The sequence below is a fragment of the Mastigoproctus giganteus genome, chromosome 2 (assembly GCF_048544385.1).
Source record: "Mastigoproctus giganteus isolate SK-2022 chromosome 2, ASM4854438v1, whole genome shotgun sequence".
NCBI classification, from domain to species: Eukaryota; Metazoa; Arthropoda; class Arachnida; order Uropygi; family Thelyphonidae; genus Mastigoproctus; species Mastigoproctus giganteus.
In genome coordinates, this window is record NC_143576.1 from 156,863,692 (window position 1) to 156,888,752 (window position 25,061).

General features: G+C 38.3%; 1 protein-coding gene across 1 annotated transcript in view; it reads left to right on the top strand.

Annotated features, from left to right (window-relative positions):
• Window positions 1–25,061, top strand: part of LOC150089685 (tolloid-like protein 1) — a 272,573-nt gene that overhangs the window by 128,528 nt on the left and 118,984 nt on the right. The window contains exon 8 of the mRNA XM_090389593.1: window positions 22,802–23,026. Within this exon, the coding sequence (XP_090245719.1) occupies window positions 22,802–23,026 (225 nt within the window). The remainder of the gene's footprint in view (window positions 1–22,801; window positions 23,027–25,061) is intronic.

Here is a 25,061-nt window from a genome sequence, read left to right on the forward strand (position 1 = left end):
TGCTATCTGAGCAGGATCATCAACAGTCGAACCATCGATGTCAAGTGGACCGATCAGATTCATCCCCTTCCTTTTAGAGTTTATATAAGTAAAGAAATCCTTGCTGTTTTCCTTAGCATCTTTTGCCAAGGATTTCTCGTAATCTGCCTTCGCCTGCCGAACCTCCTTTGTGACCTGATTACAGATTAACTTATATTTGCCATATGCTTCTGAGTCGCTTGATAATTTATATGCATCCCATGCATTTTTCTTCTCTGTTACGAGTCACATTAGTTCATTTGACAACCATTTAGGCCTAAACCTTGAACAATATTTCTTAATAGGTATGAACCTTTTAGTAGCTTCCACGATTAATTCCTTGAATGCTTCCCACTTAGAATTTACTGTTGGTAACATCGTCAGTTGATCCCACTGTACAGAAACTAAAAACTGTCGGAGCCCACTGTACTCGCCTTTACGGAAGCAAAAACCCTTTCCTTTACCCCTGATAGTAGTTAAATCTTTAAGTAAATCCCACGTCAGTACACTGTGATCACTGCCACCTAGTGGTTCTTTTATCTGCAAATTCCTAATACATGAATGATCACTGCTGATAACCAGATCAAGAGTATTACTTTCTCTGGTTGCCTCTAGAACATGCTGCTGCAGAAACAATCATCCAATAAATCCACAAAAGTCTGACTAGTGTGTGAGTGCCCAACCCACAAGAGTCAATATCTGGGAAGTTAAAATCCCCCATTATAAGACATTCCGATTTACTAGCCCACTCTATTTCTCTGTACAATTGTTCATTGTACTCATTCAAGTCATTAGGCCTATAACACACTCCTACTCTTATTTTTGCTTTCGCAGTGCTTATGTCACACCAAACTGACTCAACAGTGCACTGTTCATCTATATCAACTGTATGCACTTCTTTTGATTTTATGTTTTTCTTTATTAACAGCATAACACCTCCTCCCTTCCTATCCTGTCTATCCTTTCTGTACACATTGTACTCCCCAAATTCCAGTTCGGCATTCCTTATATCTGTGTGACACCACGTCTCTGATATCCCAACAATATCCGCCTTTGATGTCTTGACCAACACTTCAAATTCATCAAATTTATTTACTATACTTCTAGCATTGGTATACATGCAAGTATACATGCACCTATTCTTATTCTTAATTACTCTAACACATCCCATATACCCACCTGTTTCACGATGACTGCCATCCGTCCCTGAAACCCCCAACACCCCTCGCTCCAGGTCGCTACTTATTCTAATAGAAGTTGTGCAAGAATCACCTTCACCTCTGCCTACGGCTACTGTTAAACTATTAGTCCTTGTATCCCCCCAAGCTATCAGTTTTCCGACCCACCTAACACTGCCTCGATAGCATCAGCAAATATTCTTCCACCCTTTCTATTTAAGTGTATCCCATCCCTATAGAAGCAGTCTCTCCTGTTAACAAGTACAGTCCAGGCTGAAAAAAATTCTATCCCTTGAGCCTTGCACAATCTTTCCAGGGCCGAATTGATCGACAAGGCTCTCATCATATACTCCCTCCTATCGTGTCTGGGCAGAATTGCAGACACTTTCAAATTCAACCCTATTTCAAGGCTTTTTTTCAACAGTGACCTGTACTTGTTAAGTAATTCTGCCGGTCTCCTACTCTTAATATCATTAGTGCCAACGTGTACAACTATATCACCTTTTGTGCCCCTAAAAGATGATATCTGCTCTACAACGTCATCAACCTTTGCCCCTGGCAGACATACCCTGGTCCTGTTCCACCTATCCTTTTTACAAAGGATGTTCCCCGTTTCCCTGACAGTAGAGTCACCAACAACTACTAGTTCCTTTGGGACCAGCGCAATCTGCCTTGGGGGTTGCCGCTGTGTTGCGTGATGACCAAGTGCAAGCTCTGGCGTTGATGTGGGCAGCTGAGAGCCTGATGGGCCCCTCAATTTAGATCTTTCGAGGGCATCCACCCTGTCCTTCAAACTCTCATATAGGCCCATAACAACGCTGAGTTGTCGCCTGATTTCCTTACACTCCTTACATCGCGCACACACAAAGACATCCCCCATGGCAATATCATGTTCCGTTCCAGATAGTTCGGCAAACATTTCACAAGTTGCACATTTTTTTAGGCTGTGATGCGTTGGAGAATCGCCCCCCTCAGTTCTCCCACGAGTCACAGCACTTCTGCCACTTTGTGCCCGTTGCTTTGCTGCTCTAGTTTGGGGCATGATATTTTAAATTAATAAGATCAATAAATTAAATTAAATTAAATGTCAATACTACGCTATCTAATAGAAACAGTGAAGCGTATTACTGTTTCTATAATTATACGTTAGAGCTACCTAGCTACCTCAATTAAAAATTTGAATTCCCTATCACTATAAACAAAAAACAATGCCTGCAAGATTCGAACGGACTAACGGTTTTATAAAGTATTACGTATATCTAGAAAAACTGTTTATATAAATTAAAATAAAAATAACCAGCGTAATTAGAACTATAAGACTACGTATTAAGTACAATATAAAATAACAATTATGTAAATAAAAAGCAAACACTTATCGTTTTTTTCAGAGCCTGTAACTCGCAGTTGTATTTTCTAAAGAGAGTCAGCGCCCTCTTTTTATTGTAGCTGACAGGAAAACAATTTATGGAACAGCTAACCATTTGGGCATTTTCAGACCACATTTTTACTTTCTCTAAGAGTTACAGAAAGAAATAATGTGTATGCAAATTGCTTGTGTTCACAGGCTGGTTTGCCTACTTTTGAAATGAAAAAAAAAATTGATAAAATTCTGCTAAAAATTGTATATCTCTGCCCGAGAACGGCTGAACATCAAAGTAAAAACGCCAGTACAAATTACCTCGGTTTGGAATGGGGTTAGAATGTAACTACAACGTTCTAAATAGGTGACGAGCAGGGAATACATAATATCACCATGACGACACTAAAAAAAAAAAACTATTATTTTTAGGCCACCCGAATAATTAAATTCATCTGCTGTGCTGTGTATTTTATGTCTGTTAATTGCGTGTGTTCTATGGTCGATCTGTCCGTTTTGCTGGACGAAAAACTCCAATTTATGGGGGGAAAACCTTGCTATCCACTCCTGAGACCGACTAACTCAGCCACGGAATGAAAAAAAGAAAAAAGCCCATGAAAGTTCCTCGCGTCATCGACGGGATTCGAATCCGGGCCTTTTCCACCCGGTGTTGGAAGGACGGTGATGATACCACTGTGTTACTCCGTGCAGACATCATGATAGCACTCTGTACATACATACATACATACACTAGTGAAGAATACTACATATTACCCCTTATGGATAGATAGTACAGTGGTTACGATCACTCCCCTCCTACGCGCCATGTAGTATAAAGGTCTGGTGTTGAATCCAGAAATGGGAAGAATTTTATAAGCTATTTTCACACCATGGCATGCGCCGTCTGTCGGTTTCTATTGAGTTATTTTATTTATTTATTTATTATTATATTTTTTTGCCACAAAAGACATCACTGTATTACGACTATTAATGCGCGTATTCTATAGTCAGTTTGTCTGTTCAGTTGGTTGAAAAATCCGCGTTTCTTGGCGGGTGGGGGGGGACTGTAACCTATGCTCCGAAACAGACTAATTTGGCCGCGTTGTGAACAAAAAGAAAATCTTCCTCTCTCTTAACGGATTCGATTCCATTCCCCATACGGCGTTCAAGCACATCGATCGTTACCACTATGCTATCCGCAAGAATTTCTGTTGAGGGTTGGGTTTAATGATTTTTCTCCTAAGGACTTAGGGAGAACGTTTACAAACTTACTTGTATACGAGCAGTACTACCACTGAACTCGAGAAGACGGTGTTTATATCATCACATCTTGTATTACTTTCTTCATCGTGGTGGGCGTATTTTGCTTTTCACTATTCTTATTTATGTTGAATTTAGTGATTGCCATTCTTGATTCCATCTGATTGTCATTCTTGATTTCATTAAGACTACAAGAAGTGATTACCTCGGTATGTCTAGCTTATTATTATAGCTGGAGATTTTCTATTTTTCACTTCGTATTTTAGTTTTTAATTTAATTAATTGAACTTAAATTGGTGTTCTGTGTTAGACAAGTGATTTACAGCTGTGAGTACAGTGCTTTCGCGCTCTTTACTTCAGCTTTATTTTTATTCACTTTTGGAAAACGTATCAAAAGTTTCTCTTGAGCCTGAATTTTTAAATTGAACATTGTAACAATTCATGTCTGAAAAAGTCGAATGTATTCGATGTGATCAAGGAATTGATGCGTTTTTGAAATGTTCCTAATGCCTTGCTATAATCTATCCATCTGTTCGCATGTAAAACATTACAAAAGCTTTCACAAATTGCAAAATCACATTCCCGATGCTCAAATTGCAAAATATAGTACCTTACAATATCTGGTAGCAAAAACAATGAACGTAATTTGATTGACCATAAAAAGATCCCATTACCTGCATTCCACATAAAACCAAGAATTATGGTTCATAAAAGTTCATAAAAGTCTTGCACAAAGATGATGACCGTTTAAGGTAACTACAGTTTGTGCAAATTCTCTGCTCTTTCAGAAGAAAAATTTAAAGAAGCAATTTTTGCGGTCCTGAAATATGGAAATTGACTTCATTTGAAGTTTTAAAGAATAATGAGTATTGTTAAAATTTACATATCGTCTTTAAGGATACTGTTTACACTAATTTTTAGGAAATAACAAAAACCTCAATTACCAAGATACCATCAATAACAAGCGCTCAATAAATTCAAGCAGTTGGGTTGTAATATAAGCTAGAAACTTAATTTCTGAACTCATATTTGGACTATTTCCCTGAAAATTTCGAGGTTGTTAGTGGTGAACAAAGGGCCAAACTGTTTCAACAAGATATCAAAGAAATGGAGAGAGGTGGAAAGGTATAACAAAAGGACCATTAGTACGATGACTGATTGCTGTTGGACGTTAACAACGGAAGGCAACAAAATGTATGTTTCAGAATAAAAGCAGGTTGCACAAAGTCAGGATTTTACAACGATGAATATTTATTTTATCAGCATTCTTCTTTTGAAGTTGTTTTGTATTTACTTCAACGAGCATAATAACTATCGTGTATTATTATTATGTTAAGATATAATTTCATCCCAATTTGTAAAACTTTCTCACGTGATAAAAAAATATGAATATTCTCGAAATAAACATATATGAGTTATGAAAGATCACTTATTAACACAACTATTAGAGTTTAAATTTGTAACCGTGTATAATCGCCGTAATGCAAAAAAATAAAAATTCATTCAGATCTAAACATATCCAAAAACTATATTAACCCACTACTTCTAGCGTAGGCACAGCAAGGGCATCAGCAACTGCTTTTGCCGCACTATCTCTAACTCTTCTGTGTTGAACTTTATTCACGTGCGATCATATTGCATTCAGTTTCCAGAAAAATTAGAGATTGTATTCGTGTTTCACACAACTGTATTGCTTTCATATAGCAATGCATTACATACAGGGTATATAATAGAGGATCTAAGCAGTGATAGTGAATCTGTTGATTTAAATTATATTAATATTTAAAAAATAATTAATTACATATAATATTAATATACGAGGTTAACTGTAGGAAATGAGAACGAATTAGTGGTCAATACTTCCAATCAGCCTTCAACCCCTGGATTATGGTTTAATCAAAGTAATTATACCGTTTGTTTATTCAAGAGTTATTACACCTGACGTACTTTCGACAATAATGCAGTATTCATTAAAATAAGTATGGGTTTTCGTTGAAAGACGCATGGAAAGAATACACCGCACATTCTCTGACGCCCTTGCGGTAACATAGTTGGCATAATCACCGTCCTCCCCACACCGGTGGAAGAAGCCCGAGTTAGAATTCCATCAATTACGCGAGTAATTTTTATGGGCCTTTTTAACAACATGGCTGAGTTAGTCGGTCTCAAGGGAGGGAGGGAAGCATGGGTTTTCCCCCGGAAACTCCAACAAATCGACCACAGAACACAAGCAATTTAGGGATATATTATATACGGCGCAATATGGCCTAAGTTTCTGATATGCCTAAAACACTACAACAACCAACGTTCTCTGACCATCATAAATGAATCAGTTAAACGAACTCAAATAATTCACCCTTAATACCGCATTGAGAAAATTTTGGTGAAAGGGCATAAATGATTTCTGAGCTTTCCCTGCGGTGGATAATAATATTAGACGAATTCTCACATCTGCCAAAAGTTAGGTAGCGAAGGATATGACGAGGGGCAGTCAAGTGAAGTCTCTGATCAAGATTCTCATTCTCAAGAGGGAACGGAAGAAGACCTAAGAATTAAAGAAATTTCCAAAATTGGAGTAAAGAATCTACAAGAAATGAGAGAGAGAGAGAGAGAGAGAGAATCTTTATTACCCTTCACGGCCATAAAGCCAGGGGCTTACAGTTTCCCAAACTTGGGAAAATTGAACAATTATTTACAAAAAGGTAATTTTACAAAGAAAACATATAATAATACAAAGGGGAGAACTCCTTACGAGAGTTAAATCTGATTGAGCTGGCTTAACATCGAGATAAGAGCACCAGCTCAATCAGACAGGAACATATGCAAGGTATACGTCAGTCATTGCTGATTAGTCCTACTCGTCATAATTTTTTTCCGGTAAGTTCGGTCAGCAGCGAATTTGTTCAGGTCGGCGTCCAGTGCCTGGGTTTGCTTGAGCATCTGCTGAGGAAGGAACCTGTCCGAGAGATGGAGTCGTGCTGAATGCGAGTAGAGCTCGGGATTGGCCCTAAGGGCAGCAGGGGGGGGGGGGATCCTCCAGCCACAGGTATCCCAGAATGAAGGTGTTGCCATTATGCCTGTTATCATCTTGACTGTTGCTAGGAGGCGTTGGTCGTCGACTAAGGTGGGAAGCCGTAGAATTCCGAGAGAGTTGGCAAGCTGTGTGGTACGAATCAGAGCTGGAAGGTTGTGCTTCCTGTTGGCCCACTTTAGGAGCCAGAATTCTGTGGCAAAGAGTGGTTTCTTTATTGACGGTGCCGCTGACGCACAAATTTCAGCAGCATAGAGTAAAGGTGGAAAGATAACTGTTCTTATGTACCTCACGGTTATCTTTTTATCTGTGATATGAAGGAGATGTTGTTTTGCTATCCACCAGAGTCTTGAAGCACGTGTGAGGAGCATATCCATGTGGGCGTTGAATCGAAGTTTTGGGTCGAATACAACGCCCAGATCACGATGGCTGGACACAATTGGGATGAGGGTGTTGCCGACCGAAGGCTGGAGAGAAGAAGGAGTTTGCTTCAATGAATACACCATGAATTCGGACTTAGCAGGATTGATCTTGAGCCCAAACTGGCAGAGGTAAGATGTGACTGTGGTGAGAGTGTTGTTAATTTCCACTTTTACCAGATCTAGGTCTTGACCGGGAATGATGGGAGTGAGTATCTTGATATCGTCCGCATAGCTCAGTAGACATCGAGAATGTGCAACCAGTGGGAAGATAATGGATGAAAATAGAAGGCCCGAAAGGACCCCTCCTTGTGGGACTCCTGCGGTGACGGATCTAGTAAGGGTGCTATCTCCTGTATGAAGCTTTATAACTCTGTTATTCAGAAGAGAGGAGAGAAAGCATAATATGTTCCCTGTGATCTGGAAGTGGCATTCCAGGAGAGTGAGAAGTTGGTTTACTTGGACGGCATCAAATGCAGCCTCAATGTCTAAGTAAGTCACAGCTAGTTCCTGCCTATTCTCCAATGCTGACAAGATAGTATTCGTGGTGGCTAGTAGATTGGTGATCGTTGATCTGTTTGGAAGGGAGTAGTGAATTTGGGCTGGATTACTGGGCAAGATCTGCTTAGTGAGGATGGGGAGTAAGGCCTTCTTCAGGAGCTTCAGCAGGCTGGAGGAGTTGGAGATGGGTCGGAAGTGTTTAGGTTTCGATGGCGACTGAACTTTGGCTAAAGGTTTGATGAGATAGTTTTTCCACTGCTGTGGGAAAATTTTGTTCGAGAGTAACTGGTTGAAGATAATTAAAAGTGGCTGAATAATGTAAGGACTTAGGCATTTGAGCATGAATTGGGGAACTCCATCATCACCGGTGGTTGACGAGGCAGGTAGAGAATTGATGGCTACGATCAGTTGTTGTTTTGTAATCTGAATGTTGTTCAACACTTCTTGCTGGATGGGCTCTGTTAGTAGAGCTAGATCTGAGTTTGGCATAGGATTACGGTTAAATCTTGTAACGAAATCGAGCCATAATTCAGGATCAAGTTGTAAAGGAAAATGAGGGTTCACTTTCTTGTATGGAATTTTTCCTTTAGCCAGCTCACGGTTAACATATAATTTGATTGCCTCAGATTTCAGGCGATTAAATTGAGCCCGTGCCCTTGAATAAACGATACGATCATTGACATTTTGAGATTGTTTCCATGTGCGATGACTATACAGTACAGCGATGAACAGTGAGGAATATGGGACCGAAAATGAGAATGGCTCTAGCAAATGTGGACGAATTATTGGCCATTGTTTCCAACCTGACCGACACCTTCAAACATTTCATGCCTTCTTCAGATGAAGGCCACGTGTACACCCATGAAGGGCTTAGTGGGTTGATGTATCCAAAAACATTTTGTTTTATATTACAGCAATATCTCGCACAGTGCGGTTAATGCGTTGGAAAAAAAAAAAACCACAGCACTGACTGAATCAGCACTAAACGGGAAATAGTTTCAATGGGATAAATATTTGATACGTGGGTATCATAAGAATTTTTTTATATTAGAAATAAGATGCATGATTAGTTAGAAAAATAATAAATACAAATAGTAATGAGGTAGATTAAGAACGATATTAATTGATAATCAGTCGCAGATTATAAACTGCACTATAGTGAATCCCGTACTGATTGAAACCGCACTGTGCGAGGTATTGCTGTATATAATTATACTGTCATGCGTAGACGCTTGCAAAATCTGCCAATGTGGAGCGTAAGCGCACCTATAAAAAAAAAAAAAAATTTCTAAGAATTGGAGAAAGCGACTTCAGAAGGGCCTCAGCCACCATCAAATACCAAAAGCATCAAATCACGTGCACAACTCAACTTTCTGATGATGATCTACATGATCCTAAAATCCTGAGATGATAGTGTTGGAAGAGGAAAAGAGACCAGAGGATTTTCCTCCACAGTAACGATCATTCTCCTTTCCTATCATCTTGGTCGCCGTCAATCACTGCAATCATCAAGGGCGCATCGTTATCATCATTATAAATGAATGGCATTTCAGAATCAAAAGGTAAATTAAAATTTATTATTAATTTAAGATATCAAAAATGTCAGATTAACTATCTTTTATCTGTATTATTTTAATTTAGTTAAAGGAAAAATATTCATGAGGGCTTCCGTAAGGTCACTCACAATATGTTTCCTTAACTCTATTTTTACCCTTAAGCCTTATTCTTTCACGATTTTGCCATTGGCGAATATTTTCAGGAACTGAATCCAGCGAATGGCAAGAAATTAATGTAATAGATAACCATTTTATCGAATACTTTAATTACTATATTTTATTCCTAAACTGTTTTATTCCCCTGTGGTATTTTATGTGGCATTCATTTAAAATGCAACTTACTAACTCGTTGTCATTTAATAGTTTTATTGTTTTAAAACTACCTTAATTTTTGCATGAAATATATTATTATATTTTATATACAACTTTTAAACCTTATGCACGTTGTAACTGGGTAATTACTTGCAATTTAATTAAATTGACAAAACCTATGCCTCCTGACTTTAGCTCTTTCGGCGTTCATGCAAAATAACAAGGTATCAGATGGAAAAGTGGCCCATTTTTAGCGACACCGCAAGTAGCGAAATCGGTGCGGTCATCATTTACTCGTGATCGCAGATCACCAGAAAATGGTGACCGCAGTACTCGTATTCACTTTGTTTGGTACCCTCTCAAAACATCATTTTCGTTTATTATATTAGGGTCACCGTAATTGATTACATATACCCATATATGTATTTTGTCTGTAAACTGCGCGTGTTCTCTGGTCGATTTACCTGTTTTTTGGAAGAAAAGCCCCCAGTTTCTGGGGGAAAAATCTTGCTATCTACTCTGAGACCGACCACGGAGTGAAAAAAAAGCGTATTAAAGTTCCTCATGTCATCGGCAGGATTCGAATCCGGGTATTTTCCAACCGGTGTGGGGAGGACAGTGATGATACCACTGTGCTATTGATAGTCCTGTGATATGATGTGATATGATATGCTCAATAATAGTCCTGTAAACTTTGTTCCAATTTTCAGATCATACAGCGACGCCTACTGCCTACTAAATGATACCGTTAAGTGAAGCGAGAGTAGTTGCAATAATCATGGTACATAGAAATGGTGGACAGAATAATGGAAACACCTAGCAAAAGTCAGAGTCAGTATGGTGCTGAGCCACCGTGTGCGGATACGACGGTAATGTGAAGTAGCAACGGAATTCATATAAATCTGGAACTGTCCTTGACATTCGGGATTTTCCTTGTAATTACTCGTCCACAAGGAGTCACCGATTCAGTCAGATTGTATTGTAGCGGAAACCTATGTAATAGGCGTCGCTCCAAAAACTCATCAAAAATGTTATATGGGATTCATGTCATGTATTCTGGAGGAACATGGCAGATGAGTATTTCATCATTGTAATCATCGAAGCACCGATTAACGTGCTTCGATGATTACAATGCTGGGGCTCGTGAGGTGTAACGTCTTCCTGAAAGACACCTGTTCAGGACTGGTATAAATGTTACAGTATGGGATACAGATGACGTTCAGGATGGTTGCATAAATAGCACTAGTGCAATGGCTATCTACTGGGAATAAGGAAACTCACACCATTACAGAACCCTTAACTGCTGGATGCAAACACTTGGGAAAAACAAAAACAAACAAACCTGTCATATTGGAACCACCGAAGAACTAACTTACTAAGATAGACATCTCTAACAATCATCACAATTACAAAGAAAACCTCAAGAAAGCTATAAATTAACTTCGTAAAAAAAGCAACTGATAATTTCCCTATTCCCTATTTTCATGGCAAAAATCAGCAGCCCTTACATTATTGAGATGTTGCATCACACTTTCAATGAAGTCATCCAAAAAGGTACTCTCCCCTGTATAAGGAACATCTACATAGTCAGGTCCATTCCCAAAATAAAGAAACCAAAAAACGTCAAAGACTACAGACCCATAGCCATAAGTTGCGCCCTCTTGAAGATGTTTGAAAAGAACCCCCTTCTCTCAGCCCTCACCCAACACTGCTTCCGGCATCATCCTCTGCACCTGTACTCCGTTTTATGTGGAAGATCAACTGTCACAAATCTCCTTAAGACCCTTTTCCGGATGCAGAAAGTTCTCAACAATAAGGAACAGCTCGATATTATTTTCCTTGATATATCCGCAGCTTTTAACAATATCTCGATAACGGCTCTGGAACAAATTCTATCTTACTACTTTAAAATACAAGGCAATCTCCTGAAGGTTTTATGTAATGCAGTATTCTGAATATTTAAAGACTAAATGCACAAGGCATAATTCCATATGGGTTTAAATTAACTATAAACACCGATATTATATTGTAATATTCTGAAGAAAAGACGCCTCAATCTCTCATGACGATTTTATTGCCCATTACTCCATTTCGCAGGGAGTACCACAGGGAGGCTCTCTCCTTACTCCTCACGTTCTCTCCTCACTTTTATTTGCTGCAGTTCTGGAACCATTTTTTGCATCCCATAAAGACAACTTTATTACATATGCTGATGACCTGAAATTCTTCGTCAAATCTAAACATCTGCAACAAGTTAAGCAAATAAATCAACAAGCCAATAACACAATAAACCAACTGGAGTAAAAAAAAAAAAAGATATAGTATATCTTGAAATGTACACTTCCCATCCCACTGTATGTTTCACAGATTTGGTCCTCTGCCCCACCGAGCAACCTGAACGCTTTTCTTAATATTAAATACTGGCTCTTTAGATGACTGGACAGCATCTCGAATCACCTATTTACTATCTCTAGAGCAATCCTACTTTCCAATCTCAGTATTCCTTTCTGGAATCCGACAATTAACACAAGAAACATTTTAACATTATCTCAACTGCTAACAAGAAGTTTAGACGCTATAAAGGCAATAAGAAATGCGGAATATGGCAAGTCCGCCGTGGCCGAGCATTTTTGGGAGAAGCAACACCAGATCTCCCTGGACGATGCTATCATCACCGATCGGGCGCATAAGTTCTGGGACCGTAAGTGGCTCGAGAGTTTGCGGATTTGTTCTACAATTAACATTAATAGAGATAGAGGTACGCGGATTCATCCCATCTTTGAGACCACTATCCTCAGAAGGGATGAACGGTTCCGTATGACTTCCGCTCGAGCCACTTCCGGTTCCACAACGCAAGAGAACGGAACACGTGTGAATGAAAACACGTGAGGAGTACCATTAACCTACTGATATTTAAAGATGTACTGCAGAACAAGAAAACACCGCTGAAGAAGAAGGCTGGAGCCTTTGAAAGCTACGATTTTTATCGCTTTTAATCTAGTATATTTTAATGCATTTTATTGATTGTAATGTAGCAGATTTTAATAATCCATATGTATAGTTTATTGTAAAGTTAAATTTATTGTAAATACAGGTTATTGTAATTTATTATAAACACAGTTATCAAAAGTTCAGTTTCCTTGGTGTTTTTATTTTTATTTCTACGCAAGGTTGGTGCAAAACACTAAAAACTACAGTATGAATATACCCAACCTCAGAGGCCTGTTTGAAGAATTAGACGCTCCCAGCATTGAAGGTTTATTTCACTCTCATCGAGAAGCCCCCAGGAATACTGAAACAAGACCTCCTCTTCATAGCAACTTAAAAAAACCTGGACAGCATACGTCTCTTTTTTCCAGCAAACACGACAGAACTCTTCAATCAGCTAAGAATTGAATCGGAAAAAGCTCTGTAACGACAACACCTACAGGTTGCAGGTCTTTGCCGACTCCTATCGTCTTGTGCAACTTTAGCAACTTTAGTGCCAGCCACTCGGCTCAAAACTGCATTTAATTTTTATCCCTTTTAACTATATCTTTTCACTGTTCTAAATGTCAACCTAAGATGTAAAAATTTGAAATATCTAATATAAAATCATAATTACACATGTATTTCAAAATTTTTTATTCAACCTTTCAGGGTGAACGTCCCATGGACTTTGTTAATCTTTTGCTCATGGGGTCCGCTTCACACCTTAGATTGTAACCCACACTCTTCTAGCCAATGGCTGTCCCAGGGGTGTCTCCTCAACAGAGAAATAGATTAATAATAATAACTTAACACGCCCATGTGTATTATGCCCATGAATTGAGTGTATCCTCTGGTCGATTTACCCGTTTAGCTGAACAAAGCCCAAAGTTTCTGGGGAAACTTGCTATCCACGCCTGACTAACTCAGCAACGGAATGATAAAAAAATTCCTCGCATCATTGCGAGATTCGAACCCGTGCCTTTTCCACCAGGTGTGGGGAGAATGATGATTATAACTATATACTACCAGCGCAGGACTAGACACTTCGGTTTTTTTCTGTAAACCCGCGGTTCTTTCCACACATCCTCTTGCCAATAAAAGAGTGAAAGACGACTTGAAGACTATATGACTACGCCACTGCTCTGTGGTCGATAGCTTATGCTTCCCCTCCACTGGACATGCAGACGGACACTAACAGCGGTTATGAGCAGTATGTGTACAATAACTTGGCCATGATATCCAGCGTGTGTGTTAATTAAGCACCAAAGCAACTACACTACGAGGAGTCAATATATTGTGTCTGTAAACTGTGTTTATTCTGTGGCCGATTTGTCTATTTGCTGAACGTAAAACCCTCGATTCCAGTATTTAAAACTATGAAATACCCATCGTGCGAGACTCGATGACATTGCAAAACTCGATCACATTGCGAAAACAAAAGCCCGTAAAAATTACTACCGACACTGACGGTATTAGAGCTTTTCCAGCTGGTGTGAGGAGGATAATGAATAATTCACTGAGCTGAACCGAGGACTGGTATCCAGCTTTTAACCATCGTGGAGTCAGTTACTCATGATACGTATTGAAAGCTGCATTGAATACTTCGTTTATTGAACATTTTTGTCCGCCGTTGCTCATCTGTTGCCGTTTGTAATCCATGCTAATGATTGGACACGCCTGTTGCTAAGAGCACTGTTAGTAAAATAAAAATAAATTTTCTGTTTATACTCCGGGACGACCAAACGGTCAGAGGAGTTCACAAGAATACAAGAAACAGCACCGTATTTAGCAGTCACGGCTTCAACCCCGGCCACTCAATGCACGTGTATTTATGCACCCGCGCGCCTGAACACAAAATACGGCGGCCATGCAGCTATTACGTTTTAATATTTCACTAATAACGTCGTTCCGTCTTTCACCAATGTCGATATAATCTTAAGAGACAGTTCATCGCGATAAGTTCACAGCTGCCAATATTTTGACTTCTAAAAATTGAAGATTTGGTGGCAATTGCAAGCAGGAGAAAAGCGGGCAATTTTTAGAAAAAAAGATTTTTTTTTGATACAGACTGTAGGCTTGAATTTAACTTTTACTAACAACATGCATTTTATATAAAAATACACCATAGGATTGTTTACAAGTAGAGTAGAGTATCTTGCTTTAAAATATTATCTTACCTAAAGTCTGTGGATTTCTGTTTGGATTCTGTTAGGCACCAACTGATTATGATTGCAGATCTTACCCCTCTTCAAAAATGATTAGTCAAAGTTTTGTTTATAACAATGGCTCTGCTGTCTAGATTTGGCCGTCAAGATCGTTTCCAAAGTTTCACTAGAAACAATCAATTTAAAGGGCGTTTTTCATACACGTGGATGAATATACTCTTATATTCGGTGCTGCTATAAGGAATTAGTATTAGTAGAGTCATATGATGCAAGAATGCAAGTTTATACAGCATCAGAATTGTTAAACTACCAAATCAAATTCTTTCCCGTTAGGAAAAGCATTTGACATTCCTTGAGAAGTTCATTAAATTTGTTCTTTTTTTTCAAAACTTTTGAGTCATTAACTGGATTTGTATGCAAGTCAGTGCTACTCAATAGTGAAATGACCGATCGTATACTTTTCAGTTTGATAGTTATGAAATGCGCTCTTCTCATCACTCTAATCTTCTGATGACTTCTAATCTCTTCTTTAAATAGGCTTTAGTCAAAGATTGCTACTGGTCTGATAGTACAGTTAAACGTTATAGAATGCGTTAAAATCTTTTTTTTTATTTATTTAAATGGCTTGCATGAAAATGCTTCAATCTTATAGATAGCAGTAAAGAAGTGCAATCTTTGATAGAAGTGCTTTCAAAGATAGCACTTCTTTACTACTATCTGTAGAAAAGTAGTATAATCTTTTAGCGCTTCTTTACAGATAGTAAACGTCCACCAAATAATCAATCCAATCCACTACAAGGACAGCTTATTACTACCAAGTGCTCGATCTATTCTTTTAATACCCTTGCTATTCAGCTTTCAAGCCTAACATAAGAGCGACATTATCCGAACTAAGTGATAGTTTTCTAAAGAAATTCCATGTTTTTCAGGTCCGGTATTGCATCTTGCTGAGCCATATTTCAAAAATGGCACTGCGAACAAGCTACTTCCGATTTCGCGATATATATATACATATATATATATATATTAATCAGGATAGTTCAGCATAAGGGGAACTTGCCTGATTATGGAAAATACAAAATTGACATGTTTTTTCAAAGCGATTGTTTCTTCTTCTTCTTCTCTCCCTCTCTATCCCATTTCACAAACAAATGCCTGCTGCTTTTGCATCTGTCTTTTTAGTTATTTCACTATCAGTAAACATTTTCTGAATAATTCATTTCATTCTTAAATTAAATGTCTTTTTTTCATTTTTTTTTTCATTTTCTGTGATTAATAGAAATGAAAAAGTAAATATTTATCTATCAATTATTACTAAGATTATAACTTTATAGAACACTTAATAAAATTTTATACGGTTACATTTTCTAAACTTAGCCATTTAATTTAATTACCACGGTATAATATTTACTATTTTCCTACCGTATTACTTTCAAGTCTCATCTCATCTCTCTCTCTCTATATATATATATTAATATTAAATTAAGTATAAATGGATGCGAAATTACACATGGTGCCAGTAACTATAAGGGTAAGGACAGTAGAAAAAGAAGAGTAGTAGATCAGTGAAAGGTGAAAGAATGTTAATATCCTAGAGGTTATGATGAATTAAGTAAATTATAGGCTGAACTGTCAAGCCAATATAAAGTGGGGGAACTGTAAAGTAAAATTAGTAGAACAAAATATTAATAAAATGCAAATAAAAATAAAATGAAAATGGTATAGCTGTCATGGGGGGGGCAGGAAAACCTACATTAAATTCCACATATTTATATTAAACATATTGATATTAACCATTTTTATCCCAACTCGATGCTTATATTAAACATTTTTATCCCAACTCGATGCTTATTTTTTTTCTTCAATTCCTACAATTAGTTCACACTCTCCCTATATATATATATATATATATATATATCTTGTTCAAATTTTCAATCGTTAATAAAATACTTTTTATTCATCCACTCAAGTTCAAATAAATTTTTTAAACTTGTAGTGGATGACACTTGATGTTAATACAGTTTTTTTTTAAATATTAATTCATTAATTAAATTTAATTAATTAATTTTAGTTTTATATGGGAGAAAAAATTTCTCTTATATAAGATATTTAGCAGGATATAAATTTAGGAATAAAATTGAAATCAACAGGCAGTAGCTTAATCGGCAAAATGCAAGGATTTCAATATTTTTCACGTGAAGGTGAAGAATGCGAATTCAATTCTTGCGAAAATCAATAATTTTTTGATAAATTTTTGTTATTCATCCGCTCAAGTTCAAATACATTTTTTTAAACTTGTAGTGGATGACACTTGATGTTAATACAGTTTTTTCAAATATTAATTCATTAATTAAATTTAATTAATTAATTTTAGTTTTATATGGGAGAAAAAAATTTCTCTTATATAAGATATTTAGCAGGATATAAATTTAGGAATAAATACCGTCAGTGGCGAAGCGTGTAGATCGCTGGAAAAAAATTTCTTTTTCAGATTCTTTTTTCATTCTGGGTTCTAGTCTGAGTCAAGGAGGGAACAAAATGGAAAATGAAACATGTGAATAAAAATAATAGTCCAACACCATATATAGAAAGGAAAATGGAAAATTGCAAGGAAATTCGCTTTCTATTTTGCCACTTAATATTGTGATTCTGTCATATGTATATACATATTAATTGTAATTATTTAATAAAAAGTAACTACAATAAAATTTTTCTTTGTTGACCTAAGTAGGAACTGACTTTAAAATTTTTATTTTTATATTACTTGTTACCTAAATAAGTTACACTGCGTTGGGACTACGATGTCCATACTGTATTGGAAAGTGCTAATTTAATTTCATTCCTTTTTGGCTTGGCCTTTCACTTTTCTTCTACTACTATGGACACGTATAGAAACGCAGTTCCTGATACATGGTCAGGTGTAGTCCCCTGATGAAATACATGATCAGGTGTAGTCCCCTGATGAAATACATAATCAGGTGTAGTCCCCTGATGAAATACATGATCATGTATCAATATTTATTTCTACTGACATCAGCTCAAGCATTTTTTGCATTACCTATATTAGACCTTTACTAAAACTGTTTCCCCCCCATATCTGATGGCAGCTATACCATTTTCATTTTATTTGCATTTTATTAATATTTGTTGTGCTAATTTTATTTTACAGTTCCCCCACTTTATATTGGCTTGGCAATTCAGCCCATAATTTACTTAATTCATCATAACCTCTAGGATATTAACATTCTTTCACCTCTCACTAATCTACTACTCTTCTTTTTCTCCTGTCCTCACCCTAATTACTGGCACCTTGTGTAACTTTCATATCCATTTATACTTACTTAACTAAAAGCTTTTAGGTGCATCCTTTAAAAAAATTTGGTTTAGCTCGACAAATATTTTTAGCAAGCCCAAATACAACATTTTCATGAAAATCTGTCAAATAGGAATCCTTCTGTCATATGCAGACGGACATAGTGAAGTCAACAGGAGTTTAGCGCGCGCGCACACACACACACACACACAGATTGATCACTGAATTATGACCACCTACCTAATACTGTTTTGCGCCACCGTTCTCACGGATAACAGCCGCTATTCGCCTGGGCATTGAATCCACTAGATTAGGGATCTGCAACATACTGCCTGTAGGTCTTTCCACAGTGTCAGAATAGATGACGATTGCGTGTCCATACACCTTACTTCCCGTTCCAAAACATTCGGGGGGTGTTCAACTGTCCCTGAGGTAAGAATAATTTAGAGGCCACTCAAGATGGATGACATTTTCGATATGATCCTCGAACCACTTGTGCACAATGCGGGCCCGATGACAATGACACGGCGTATTTATTGCCTTAGAAGAAACCCGTTTTTGTCCGGAAAAAAATGCAATATGGCAGGGTGCACATGGTCTCCTAAAAGCTGTCGGTGAACCTCATCAGCGAAACATTGATCCATATGCACTAGAAGTCCTAGTTCTTACCAGCAAAACATGTCCCATATTAAGCAACACCCACTGCCCAGCTAGTGGCCACCATATGTCCATCGACTCTTGTTTCTTGCGCCACACACGAAAGCATCCGTCGGCGTGTGGTGCCAGGTATTTGGAATCGTCCGACCAGCACATTCGTTTCCCGTTCTCTAACCAGCGTGTTGTTGACACCGGCAACGTTGATCAGTGGTGGGAAGAGGGTGTTCTCTTAGGTCGTTTGCTGTCTGAGTGTGCTGGGCATCGTCCTTTGGGATATTGTTCTTTCATTTCCCATACTGTATTGAGACGTCAAGTCACAGGCATTCGCCGATGACCTAATATTGACAGTGGCAGCTAACTCCAGAGCCCAGTTGGAAATAGCAGCAAACAGAGCCCTCATCACTCTACAGGAATGGGCAGAAGCGAACTACCTGGTAATATCGCCCACCAAAACAACATCTATACTCCTCAGGGGAACCCTTGATCAAAGAAGACCCCCCCCACAGATAAAAATAAACGGAGCCACAATCAGGTTCGCCACCGAAATGAGATATCTTGGCATAATCCTCGACACAAAGCTCACGTTCAGGCCATACCTCATACAACTCAGAAAGAAAATTAGAAACTATGCTGCCATGATAGCCCGAGTCACTTGACGAGACTGGGGACTAAACAAAAGAACACTGGCTCTTTAATTACAAAGCCACTTTTATCCCCATAATCACATACGCAGCTGCCACATTCTACCACAAAATGACGACTGTAGCCAACAAAAGAATCCTGAACTCAATACAACGGTCAATATAACGCTTGCTTGTAATACAGTCAGCACAGAGGCGCTCCAGGTTCTGGTGGGAGTCTTGCCGCTGGATCTGGAAATCATTAGATGGGGCCTGACATATTACATAATGAAAGGGATTACCATTACCTTCTTGGGGCATACAACAGAACCGGAAAACGGAGAAAAACAAGAGAAAGCACAATTGCAGGTACACTTGAAACAAACGTGGCGGACCAGATCCACCATCTGGTCCACCTCGCACAAGGGCGAGGTAACGAGGAAATTCATCCCCCTTGTAGAAAAAACCTACCCGAAGTCACCTGCGTGGGTCCACCCGGGCCTCTACGCAACCTTCATGCTGACTGGCCACGGGGCCTTTAATGACAAACTCGCCACTCTGGGTATACTCCAAGATCAAAACTGTCCTTGGGGAGAAAGAGAAAGCTGGGATCATCTGATGTACCAGTGCCCCATATACGAGGACCTGCGGGGAATCTTCATAACGAGACTAAGATTCATACCCCAACGGCAAGAGCATCACCTATTGGATTCAAGGGACGAATACCAAATCCTGTCCAGATTTGCCTGGGACCTCTTCACAAGAAGAAGAAGAACTTGAAATGCAATCAGGAACTGACGAGAAGATCCACTGAAGAGAATGTTGTAACCAAAACCACACAAGGACAAGACATCCCAAGAGATAGTGAGTATGACTCTCAACTACGATCAATCCTCCTGAGCACTCCAAGACAAATTGAGATAACCCGACCTAGCCAAACAACGATGGTGGACGCAGCGCCTGGCTGACAGTGATTCGCCACCAGCTGAGACAAATAAGGAACTAATCTCTCGAAAGAAAACACCCAAAGCAGGAATAAGAAAACGCAAGGACAGGGCTAGCCCCATAAATGATGCAACTAGAAACGACAAAACAAAGTGCAGCTTAATTGCCAAATGCCATATGGCGACCTTGAAGAGGACACCATAGCCTCCTTCATCTTTAAATTACATTTCCCTGGGGGGACGGTTTTTTACCCTCGTCTCCTCCCCTCCTCGCCACCCCCACTTTTCATCTCTAGTGGTGCATGGGCCTGCCCCACTGAAACCTGGGGCCACCTTCTCTATTGGCCCCATACTTCTGCCTTTCTCCCCCCCCAATCTTCAGTCTTCCTCCCCTCTCCATCTGTAAGCTAGCGAAAACCCCACACACCTAAATTTAAGCATGTCAAATTACCTTTCGCCCATATTTTGGCCTTTTCAAATTCAAGCGACACCATCATGGCGCAATCGATTAGTTAATTTTTTTTTTTTTTTTTTTTTAGGGCCTAGCCGCCGAAATCTCAGGAAATTACGCAGCAGAACCTGCCAGAGTAAATGAGTCTACTGGGTTCCTGGTCTGCCTCCAAGAGGCGAAAGCGGGGCAACCCAGTGGTTCATTATCTTCCCCAGAATATCCCAACTCACCTCCTCCGCCAGAGGGTGAAAACTGCGAATGGAGAATTACAGCAACTCAAGGAGAACGTATTGTAATCAACATCACCGATCTTGATATTTATGAATCCGACAACTGTGAATCTGATTATTAAACGACCAGATGAACAACGGTACACGACATCGCACAGATACAAAGCCCACACACTTTTAAATCTCTGGCATTTCCCAGTGAACTGGTACACCCACAATGAAAGCAACGCGGAGATGGTTGTTGTTGTTATTTGGTTTTTTAGGAGCATTAGCAACTAAGGCCATATTGCTCCGGGGATATGCGGTGGTCATTCCCTGACCTTTCCACATCCTCCGTATTTGGTGGTGACGGGCTCGAACCCCGGTCTAATCAAGAAGCATGTGCTACGCACTGCTGCTCCTTCCCACCTGGCTACGGAGGAGCCACGCGGAGATGGGGGAAACCCCTGGTGCCGTTAGACATCAATACACTTTCACTTTCACTGTATTAAGATTTCAACTGTTGCCAAGTGACCTACCATTGAACCCTTATAACACGCTGCACTCTTCGCTCGCCACGAACATCCGCCTTGCGTAATCCTTTACAGTTCTGTTGGCCGGAGGTGGTTTGACTCGTTCGACAGTTACTGACACACGTTCTTTGTAAACTTTAACCACGACGGGCTTACGGCCCGTCGTGGTTAAAGTGCTGTTTCCGTTATAAAAGCACCCGACGCACGAGCTCCCACAATCATGCCCTACTGAAACTCCACTATATCTTTATTTCGTCCCATAACTGCTACTTTATCACTTTGACTTACATGAATACATGCAAATTACCATTACTCTAGCGAACGAAGCTGTTGGGCTTTTTATACCGCGAGCTATGCGGCATAGTTCATTACGGATGGGGTAGTCATAATTCAGTGATTACTGAGTATATATGCGAATGCGCCTAAAAATTATCGACTATAACTTCAGATTTAAGTTGATTATACGTTAAATTTTGTCTTCTAGTGATTCAACGTTGTTTATTTTTGGTGATATGTGTGGTCTCTAGATATTAGAGGTAAATTTTAAAATTAAACTGAATAATAGGGATGATTTATTTACAATACATGTGAGATTTCATAAATCATCCAATTTTCTTGCTGTCCTAGCTAGTAATATTTGAGAGTTGATTGTCAAAGTTAGACTATTCTACAAATAATACACTATGTCTTTAGTTACTCTTGCTGTATTGGTATTTTTGGCCGACACTGGATTTCTAGATAATCCAGGTTGTTTTCTGTGGTTCGTAAATGACATTACAAGATGTCACAATACAATTTTAGGGATTAATGCTAAATCCACTGACTTTTGTGTTTGTGATGGGGAAACAAAAAAAAAAAAAAACAATTGACATAATCAGCGACATGAAGAATCTGTACTTTCTTACGAATAAAGGGGGGGGGACTTCCTACGGATTAACCTTGAGAAAATTTACTAAGTGGAGTGTAAGGAAAGCTGCTTCTATGAGTGCAATCTATCTGCCAGAACATCAAGAAAGCAAGCAAGTTACAATGGCATTGCAGCCTTAGGTAACAGGTTTTAATTAACCGATTCCTATAATGCAAATATCTTTTCTTTCAAATGTTAACTAAATCTATTAGTGTATGTTATGTTCATTAAGATATGCTAATAACAATTCCTTTTATTCCTAGTATATTACCAACCCATTACGTTAATTAACAATCTTGTGTTAATATTAATGACTTACGCTGTAAATATATATGATATGGCTGTTATGTCTTAGGACGTTACAGTAATAGCTTGTTTTCTTATATATATTTAACATCAGAATGTGGAAGAACGATGCAAGAACCCAGTGGTTCATTATCTTCCCCAGAATATCCCAACTCACCTCCTCCGCCAGAGGGTGAAAACTGCGAATGGAGAATTACAGCAACTCAAGGAGAACGTATTGTAATCAACATCACCGATCTTGATATTTATGAATCCGACAACTGTGAATCTGATTATTTAGAAATACGAGACGGATACTGGTTCAAATCCAGACTATTAGGTAAGTCTCTATTACTGCTGTGTAGAAATGTATAACTGGAAAAAGAAAAATAATTTTGATAAGCCATTTTTTTTTACTGCTGCATCAGTAGATGGTGCATTTTATAAATCCTGCAATGCTTTAATTAGTTCTTCAGCATCTGGGGATTACCAGATGGGGACTTAGCACTCAATTCTGCTTCTTCTCTTAGAGAAGACATGAGCATTTCAACTTTTTTCTTCTTCAGAATTGGTGATACTTCATCTTCTTCAATCTTCTGTTGTGCAACTTTCCTTTGTGGCACTTTAAAAACAGTAGGTTTGTTCTTTTCCTATCGTAGCCTGCTGAAACTCTTCAATTTGAATTTTGTCGTAAACATTTCTATCTTGCCATACTGTTAAAATTCTTGATAATCCATTCTTTGTTTTTTGGTCAGCATCACTAACATGAACATGATGAAAAGTTTTGCTTAAAACTGGGGTGAATTCTCGGGAGAATTCTGGCCCTTTTTCTTACTGTTCTGTATTACATCATTAGCCAAACACATAAATGTCAACTTCCTGTTAGATTTAGTTTTTTTAAGTTCTTTAAACCTTACTTGAACTATGACTTTATGATGCTTCCTATGGTGAATAAGCCATAACGACAAAGTCTGAATACTTTGCTGAGAATTAATTCTCCAAGTTTCTTTTCTAATGCTGATTTGGAGGTATAGGTATTATTCTGTTGTTATTATTATTATTAAAATCAGTTTATTATGAAATTACGTCACCCTGGACAGCTATCAGCTAGAAAGTGCCAGTTACATATTAAGGCCGGCAAATGCTAAATATAAGAATTTTATATCAAGTTATACTCAAGGATAACAATATCTTGCTTCGGATGTAGCTTTTAGAGATGTTGGAGTTGATTAGTCTTCCAATTTCAACATAGAGATACCTTTCTTGGATCTTTTTATTTTTATACCACTGACCAGAACAGTTTATTTTAAGGGAGTTTTACAATTGAGTCGTTTGAAGGGGAACGTCTTATTAAGCCGACCTGATTATGAAGTTTCGTTGAGCTACAAACTTACTCCTAATACCACACTATTCCAATTTGTATACAATACTGTTCCACATAAAATTAATATTTTATGTGGGACAGTATAAAAACCTTTCAAAAAGTAGGCGAGGTCTCTCCGAAAAGTAGTGAATTATGAGGTATGGAAGCATATTTTTCAAATATTTCAAGTAACCTACATCCAATGGAGACAGGTCTGTAATCCTAGGTTACTTCGGAGACTTGACTTTGGGAAAAGGCCCATCAAAAAAAAAAAAAAAAAAAAAAAAACCACCAAATACTTGGAATTGAGCCCGTTCTCAGGATTCAGGCGGACGTCCGCAATATATAAGCGACAAATTTTCAACGTAATAGTAAATTTCGGATTGGTCAGGGTAGACTGTGGATTTCATTGGTAGCTTATTAATGGATTTCATAGGTAGCTTATTAATGGATTCCATATTTACTTTATTAAGAGTGAAGTACTGTAGTTGGGGTCTTTACGCTGTTAAGTGGATTATCTAGGGTTTTATCATGAATGAACTTTAATAGCTATTTGGTCAGCTCATCAGTATCAGTTAGAGGATTAGGTGGATTTTTGTGTTGATTGATGATCATCCGTACTTGCTGTTTGAAAATCGTATCTTCCAAACACTGTTTACGATGTGTTTGGGCTGTACTGTTTTTTACCATTCGCAGTTTATGCCTGATTAAAGTAATATGTTCACGTCGCTTAAACTGGAGAAATTTTGCTCTGAGTTTTTTATATTCTGTGATGTTATCGTTGGTTTGATTCTATTGCCGTTTCCGAAAGAACTTTACTGACTGAAAGAATTTCAAAGTTAAAAACAGAAAAAAAAATGTTTTTTATTGTTTTTAATTTTGAGAACATTTTTGCTTTCAAAATTGTTTTAACGTAAAATTTGGATTTTTCTTACTATAGTACATGCAAATGCGCTGTGATAAGAAATGTGTGGTGGTTGAATTTTCTGCTCAAGAGAAAAGTGTCTTCTTC